This window comes from Phyllopteryx taeniolatus, chromosome 1 (genome assembly GCF_024500385.1).
Source record: "Phyllopteryx taeniolatus isolate TA_2022b chromosome 1, UOR_Ptae_1.2, whole genome shotgun sequence".
NCBI classification, from domain to species: domain Eukaryota; kingdom Metazoa; phylum Chordata; class Actinopteri; order Syngnathiformes; family Syngnathidae; genus Phyllopteryx; species Phyllopteryx taeniolatus.
Genome location: NC_084502.1, coordinates 9,626,225 through 9,634,765, shown reverse-complemented (window position 1 = coordinate 9,634,765; position 8,541 = coordinate 9,626,225). Strand labels below are relative to the sequence as shown.

General features: G+C 40.9%; 1 protein-coding gene across 5 annotated transcripts in view; it reads left to right on the top strand.

The window, feature by feature from the left end:
• The window catches only part of nphp4 (nephronophthisis 4), a 174,769-nt gene that overhangs the window by 120,206 nt on the left and 46,022 nt on the right, over positions 1-8,541 (top strand). For all 5 annotated transcript variants that reach the window (XR_009787986.1, XM_061769312.1, XM_061769313.1 and 2 more), the window contains 2 exons: positions 327-487; positions 1,299-1,467. Coding sequence is in view for 4 of the 5 variants with exons in the window: in XM_061769312.1 (XP_061625296.1) it covers positions 327-487; positions 1,299-1,467 (330 nt within the window). In the remaining variant the exon portion in view is untranslated. The remainder of the gene's footprint in view (positions 1-326; positions 488-1,298; positions 1,468-8,541) is intronic.

The following is an 8,541-nucleotide window of genomic DNA, read 5'->3' as shown; positions in this document are numbered from 1 at the left end:
TTCAATAGTGATTCTAATTTCAGCTATCCCGTATAAGGTATCCCGCTTTGTGATTATTAAGCTAGTTAGCTAGCTAGACTTACAGTATGTTTAAGTCACCAGTGAGGTGAGTTCAAAAGAAGCTAAAAATAGATGATAACGCGACGCTCCTAGGAATGCGCATTATACATGAGAAATTACGGTAATTTTCACATTTGTCTTTTCAGTACAGTATACTATATTATTGTTTTTTTCTTACTCTACTTTAAACTTGTCTCTTTTTTCCAGGTATTTACTGTCTATTATTTTGCTCACATCTCCTATACACATTCTCTCTCTTTGTGCAGAGTCTCCAGGGCTGCAGGTGCAGTTCAGAGTCGATGACAGTTTTCTGAAGCCAGGAGAGAAGCGTTGGTTCCTGCGGTACCTGGCCCTTCACACCATGCATGTTGACATCTGGGACAGTGACTCATTGCTGCTCATAGGTTCAACAGCTCTCGAGCTCAAGGTAACACTCTCGGGGCATTGCAGTCTCCATTTTTGAGTGAAACCAATACTGTGGTACAATAAACAATTATGGCTCTGACAGAACAAACTCATTCCAATTCATGCGACATTTTAACTGCCAGCGATAAAGTGTAATTTATGATATACTGCTATCTGTTTTCACACCCCATCATGGCATTGCATTGCATCCATCATTGATTCATGTAGCATTTGCAGATTTGTACATTTTATAGGGTGAGCCTGACATTATAGAGAATCATGTCTCAGTGCATAAAGCACACACCATCCAAAGAAAGCCTTCCTTTTTGGTTCCTATTTTGTCCACTTACTCTGAAACCTTTTGCTGTGATACAGTTCTTTTTGTAATAATATAATGATAAAGTTCTCACCTTTTGAGAGATTGCTTACTAAAAAAAATTAAAAAAAATTTCATTAGTACATGTTCACTTTCACATTCAAATTTGCATGCATCTGTACTCATTTGGCACCACAGACGCGCACAGATGCATGTCAATTTACAGCTTACGTCGACATGACATCATTGTTTTACTATACAGAAGCATTGAAAAGACAAATTTGTTATCCTGGGGCATGTGAATGTAATGTTTTTAAATAAAAACCTAAAGAAAAATAGAATTAGAAATATGGATGGTCCTGTATACTGAAATACTACACATAAATATGACAATTATAATAATATACTTTTATCATTTATAAATATCTTACTTTTTTATACTTCTGCCGCATTTTCTTTTTGTTTTTTATTTATACAATTGTTTTTAAATGCCCTTTTTCTGCCTGTTTATTTCCAGTACATGTTGCGGCATGGTAAAACGGCAGTGCAAGCCCTCCACGAGGTGGATGTTCTGACAACCGACTATGTGGGAGAGGAAACCTTGCAGACTGGCAACGCCTCCAACAACCCCATGGCGGTCCACACCATCGTCAGGGGTCGGCTGCACGTACGCACTGGAAACATTGGCAAGTATTTTTGTAATATTTGTTAAACATGAATTGCACACTTTGATAAACATACACCGGCAACAGTAATGACAAAAATAATAATAATAATAATAATTGGGCCAATAATGATTTGTTACTGTAAAGTTTGGATGATAAGCCACGACTTATTTCCTCAGTTTTAACCCCTGCAGCTATTGACCAAATACTTATTTTCCATCATTATTGCTAATAAATTCTGTGATTTTCTGGATTTTCTTTTTCCTCATTTTGTCTCTCAGTGAAGTATACCTATGATTAAAATTACAGGCCTCTCTCATCTCTCTCTTCTTTTTAAGTGGGAGAACTTACACAATTGGTGACTGACTAAATACTTTTTTTGCCCCACTGTATGTGTGGTTTAAAATGCAGTGAGAAAAAGAAAACGTTTTTTATTTAGTAGTTGTTGCTTATATACCAATGCGCTCAATAGAAGCAATTTTACATTAATGCTTCAAGAGTGTAGTTTTGATCTTCATCTGCCCCCTGAAATGTTTTCAAACCACTTTTATATTCAGGTGATTTCCCTTACCATTTTCCCTTACCATCATGTTTACTTTTATTGATGTGTATGGTTGGAAAATGACAGGGGAAACCTCAAGATAACTTCTGCTGTTGAAATTGTACAAGCTTTCAAAGCCAACGCAGTGCCATTGAGAAATATTATGATGTGATAGTTCCACTTCATCCAGCCTGGGAGCGCCTTATTTCTTCCCTTCTTTTGTACTCATTCACTTTGGGCCTGTGCAGAGAAATGGCTGCTGACAATATCTTCTTTGCAATGCATCAACTGCTGAAAGATACTCCCTCTCATAAACAACACATCATTCTGCCCTGTCTTAGAAACAGTGCCGAGTTCCATTGTCAGGGCTAAATATGCCAGCACTTTCTCATTGTGCTTATCACTCAAAGCAGGTTGAGAGTGCAATGGCTTATTGGATAGAAGTGGTGGTGAGGGAGTGGGGAGGGGATTGTGTCTGCATGTAAATTCCAATCAATGCTCGGTTATCCGTCAGGCACCTTGGCGGACAGTCGGAATCAATTTGGAAAAGGAGGAGGACTCACAAGTACTTTGTTTCTTCAGCCATGTTAGCTTCTTCCCTCACATTCTTGCTCAGCTTGTTCTTATTAATTTAACCCTATTTCTTCTTTTTTTTTTTGCTTCCCCTCACCTTCTCTACAGCACCTCTGGGAGGAGGCGGGGGGGGGGGGGGGGGGGGTGTCTTGTCATTACGCTGCCATGAATCTGCAACTCTTAATGGGTGGGTGGTGGAAGGATATGACGGGCATTCATTAGCGCTCGAAAAGCCGAAAAGTTACACGCGGAGTGAGATGGATGTGCCGCGTGAAGGCTCCGACTGAGATTGGACGGGAAGGAAATCTAACCACTCACACATGCAATGGGGGTGAGCGCTCATGCGTCCACGCAGACATATAGACAGACAGGTGTAGCAGAGCATGGGCACCTTGCGTGATGAGGATGGAGGATGAAAATAGTCTGCAATAGAACATTGATATCATGTGAGAACCTATGTTTTTTTCAGTGCCGTAGCCTTCTCTGTGGATTCTTGCAAACCTAATACCACTAAATCCACCCTGGCTGTGTTAAAAAATAAATGCTGTCCAAACTATTTCCCCCATTTCTACCTGTACCCGCCCAGCTCCACTTGCCAAGGTTTTCCACTTCAAAATATTTTTGCTCCAGTAGTTGCAAGGAAAATGCGTTAATCACGCCACATAGACGGCATCAGTCAGAAGGGACACTCTAATAGACAACTATGGAGGAGAAGGAGTATTTACTTCTCTGTAAGCTGACACATTTTGATTCAGAGGAGTAATTTATTGTAGCATCTATAGCTAAGGTACAGCAACAAGGTAAGATAATTTTCGCATTGCGTGTTCATTGCTAGCCACGTATAATGGTGAAGGTGGATAGTGCGATTGAAAAGATTTGTGTGCCACACGACGGAGAAAAATCTTTTTCCACTTTTTGTATCGGAATTATGTGCTAATTTACAACGCCAATTCCAATGAAGTTGGGACCTTGTGTTAAACATAAATAAAAACAGAATACAATGATTTGCAAATCATGTTCGACCCATATTTAATTGAATCCACGACAAAGACAAGATATTTAATGTTCAAACTGATAAACTTTATACTATATTGCGAATAATCATTAACTTAGAATTTTATGGCTGCAAAAAAGCTGGGACAGGGTCATATTTACCACTGTGTTACATCACCTTTCCTTTTAACAACATTCAATAAACGTTTGGGAACTGAGGACACTAATTGTTGAAGCTTTGTAGGTGGAATTCTTTTCCAGTCTTGCTTGATGTACAGTTTCAGCTGTTCAACAGTCCGGGGTCTCTGTTGTCGTATTTTACGCTTCATAATGCGTCACGCATTTTCAATGGGAGACACGTCTGGACTGGAGGCAAGCCAGTCAAGTACCCTGTACTCTTTTACTACAAAGACACGCTGTTGTAACACGTGCAGAATGTGGTTTGGCATTGTCTTGCTGAAATAAGCAGGGGCGTCCATGAAAAAGACGTTGCTTGGATGGCAGCATATGTTTCTCCAAAACCTGTATGTAGCATTAATGGTGCCTTCACAGATGTGTAAGTTACCCATGCCATTGGCACTAACACAGCCCCATACCATCACAAATGCTGCCTTTTGAACTTTGGATCCATAACAGTCCGGATGGTTCTTTTCCTCTTTGGCCCAGAGGACACGACGTCCACAATTTCCAAAAACAATTTGAAATGTGGACTCGTTGGACCACAGAACACTTTTCCACTTTGCATCAGTCCATCTTAGATGAGCTCAGGCCTAGGGAAGCCGGCGGCGTTTCTGGGAGTTGTTGATAAATGGCTTTTGCTTTGCATAATAGAGTTTCAAGTTGCACTTACGGATGTAGCGCCGAACGGTATTTACTGACATTGGTTTTCTGAAGTGTTCCCGAGCCCCTGTGGTGATATCCTTTACACATTGATGTCGGTTTTTGATGCAGTGACGCCTGAGGGATCGAAGGTCACAGGCATTCAATGTTGGTTTTCGGCCTTGCTGCTTACATGCAGTGATTTCTCCAGATTCTCTGAACCTTTTGATGATATTATGGACCGTAGATGATGAAATCCCTAAATTCCTTGTAATTGTACGTTGAGGAACATTGTCCTTAAACTGTTCGACTATTTTCTCACGCACTTGTTCACAAAGAGGTGAGCCTCACCCCATCTTTGCTTCTGAATGACTGAGCAATTTAGGGAAGCTCCTTTTATGCCCAATCATGGGACCCACCTGTTCCCAATTAGCCTGTGGGATGTTCCAAACAGGTGTTTGATGAGCATTCCATAACTTTCTCAGTCTTTTTTGCCACCTGTCCCAGCTTTTTTGGAACGTGTTGCAGCTATAAAATTCTAAGTTAATGATTATTTGCTAAAAACAATAACGTTTAGCAGTTTGAACATTAAATATCTTGTCTTTTTAGTGTATTCAATTAAATATAGGTTGAACATGATTTGCAAATCATTGTATTCTGTTTTATTCAGACCCTTTAGTAGAAGCACCCTTTTGAGCTAAGAGTGCTATGAGTCTTTTTGGGAATGATGCAACATCTTTCCTTCGATTGCAACCAATCTTCCTGTCGCTGCAGCTGCAAAACACCCCCACAGCATGATGCTGCCACCACCATGCTTCACTGTTGGGACTGTATTGGACAGGTGATGAGCAGTGCCTGGTTTTCTCCACACATGCCACTTAAAATTAAGGCCAACAATTTCTATCTTGGTCTCATCAGACCAGATAATTTTATTTCTGACCATCTTGGAGTTCTTCAGGTGTTTTTTTTAGCAAACGGGCTTTCATGTGTCTTGCACTGAGGAGAGGCTTCAGTCGGGCCACTCTGCCATAAATCCCCGACTGTTGGAGGGCTCCAGTGATGGTTGACTTTCTAGAACTTTCGCCCATCTCCCGACTGCATCTCTGGAGCTCAGCCACAGTGATGTTTGGGTTCTTCTTTGCCTCTCTCACCTCTAGGAAGGGCTCTGATCGTCCCAAACGTCTTCCATTTCAGGATTATGTAGGCCACTGTCCTCTTGGAAACCTTAAGTGCAGCAGAATGTTTTTTGTAACCTTGGCCAGATCTGTGCCTTGCCACAATTCTGTCTCTGAGCTCTTCAGGCAGTTTCTTTGACCTCATGATTCTCATTTGCTCTGACGTGCTCTGTGAGCTGTAAGGTCTTATATAGACAGGGGTGTGGCTTTCCTAATCAAGTCCAATCAGTATAATCAACCACACCTGGACTCCAATGAAGGTGTAGAACCATTTTAAGGATGATCAGAAGAAATGGACAGCACCCGAGTTAAATATATGAGTGTCACAGCAAAGGGTCTGAATACCTATGGCTGTGTGATATTTAAATTTTTCTTTTTTAATAAATCAGCAAAAATCTCAACAATTACGTTGTTTTTCCTGTCAATATGAGGTGCTCTGTGTACATTGATGAGGAAAAAATGAACTTAACTTATTTTAACAAATGGCTGAAATATAACAAAGAGTCAAAAATGTAAGGGGGTCTGATAACTTTCCGTACCCACTGTACACTTCAACGTTTTCTTGTTTTTTTTTTTTGTTATAAAGTAGTTTATGTGCACGCAATAAGCCACCCTTCAAAAGTCTTGAAACCCTGAGGCCAGTTCAGTTCCTTTTATTTGTTGTAGACTGAAAACATTTTGGTTTATTATCAAATGATGAGTATGAGACAGGAGATCAAAGTTCAGCTTTTATGTAACTGGTGGTGTTCGACTGTGTTGTGTTTTTCAAAATTGATAACTTTATTTGTGGCACAGTACTTGACAAAGTTAGCACAAAGTCCTCCTGTCAAAGGTGGCGATATAATGTGCCCCTACACAAATACAATTACACAGGGTTGTATTAAAATACTTAAAATAGGTTATAAATGAAAACAAACAACGCTGTTGTGTGTGTACCGAAACACCAAGTCTTTTGGAGACAGACTTAAAAATACAGTAGATTGAAAAGAATGAAAATTATAATTTAATTGCTGGAGCCTATTGCAGTTGACTTTTGACAAGAGGCGGGGTACAGCCTAGTAGCCAGTCAATCATAGCGCATACTGTACAGACACTTTTCAAAAAATTTGAATTTCATGGAAAAGTTTAATTACTTCCATAATTCCATTCAAAAAGTTAAACTTTCATAGATTATAGATTCAGGGTCCACAATTTAAACAAGTTCAAGTATTTATTTGTTTATTTTTACATAATTTTGGCTTCCAGCTCATAAATCCCACTATATCAGGAATTTAAAAAAATAGAATACAGTGAGGGGGCACAGTGGCCGACTGGTTAGAGCGTCAGCCTCACAGTTCTGAGGACCCGGGTTCAATCCCCAGCCCCGCCTGTGTGGAGTTTGCATGTTCTCCCCGTGCCTGCGTGGGTTTTCTCCGGCAACTCCGGTTTCCTCCCACATCCCAAAAACATGCATTAATTGGAGACTCTAAATTGCCCGTAGGCATGATTGTGAGTGTGAATGGTTGTTTGTTTATATGTGCCCTGTGATTGGCTGGCAACCAGTTCAGAGTGTACCCCGCCTCCTGGCCGATGACAGCTGGGATAGGCTCCAGCACGCCCGCGACCCTAGTGAGGAGAAGCGGCTCAGAAAATGGATGGATGGATGGAATACAGTGAAGAAATCACCATTTACCTCTCATTTTTTTGTAGAAAAAGAAAGAAATTAGGGTCACATTTAATACATCAAAATTTGGTACTTTCAAAATGATATGTTAATCTTCAATACTTGGCTGCGAATCGCTTTGCTTTAATCACTGCCTTAATGCGCCGTCACATTGAGGCAATCAGCCTGTGGCATTGCTGGGAGTTATGGAAGCCCAGATTTCCTTGATGCTTGCTGTCAGTTCTTCATTGTTTTTGGGTCTGGTGCCCCTCATTTTCCTCTTGATAATACCCCATAGATTCTCAATGGGGTTTAGATCTGGTGAGTAGGCTGGCCAGTCAAGCACTGTGATGGCATGGGCAAACCAGGTTTTGGCACTTCTGGCATTATGGGTATGGGCAGGGGCCAGGTCCTGGATATTTCACACTGGACCTCAAGCAGCTTGGGTGCTGTTCTTCACCCGTCTTCCTCCACATCCTTGGACCTTGATTCCTGAATGAAAGGCACACTTTACTTTCATCGCAAAAGAGGACCTTGGACCATGGGCCAACAGTCCTGTCCTTCTTCTCCTTGGCCCAGTTGAGACACTTCCTATGCTGGCTCAGGCTCAGAAGTGGCTTGACCCGAGGAACAGTTGTAGCCCATCTCCCGGATGCGTCTGAATGTGGTGTTTTTTGAAGCTGTGACTCCCGCCTCATTCCACTCATTCTGGCTCTCCGCTAGATTTTTGTATCTTCTTTGTTTGATAATCCGCCGAAGCCCACGGTCATCTGTTTTGCTGGTGCATCTTCTCCTGCCACATTTTGTCCGTCCACTAGACTTTCCATTGATATGCTTGGACACAGCACTCTTTGAACAGCCAGCCTCCTTAGCTATGAACTTTTGTGGCTTACCAAATCCTACGGAGGTAAGCCAGATGATGGTCGTCTGGCCAATTGTCAAGACTGCAGTCTTCTCCATATTGAACCCAACTGAGACAATTGAACCAAACTGAAACAATTTTTGACACCTGGGGAAACCTGTGCAGGTGTTTTGAGTTTAGTAGATGATTAGTGTGTGACACTCAGTTTATAACATTTATGGCCTGCAAAATTTGGGCTGATTTCTTCACAGTATTCAAATTTTTTTGAATTCCTGATATCGTGGGTTTTATGAGCTGGAAGCCCAAATTATTGAAACAATAAACAAATAAACACTTGAAATTGTTTAAATTGTTGGCCCTGAATCTATAATCTATGAAAGTTTAACTTTTTGAATGGAATTATGGAAATAAATAAACGTTTCCATGATATTCAGATTTTTTTGGAAAGGGTCTGTTTATCGACAACCACCTACTTACAGTCACTTTCATG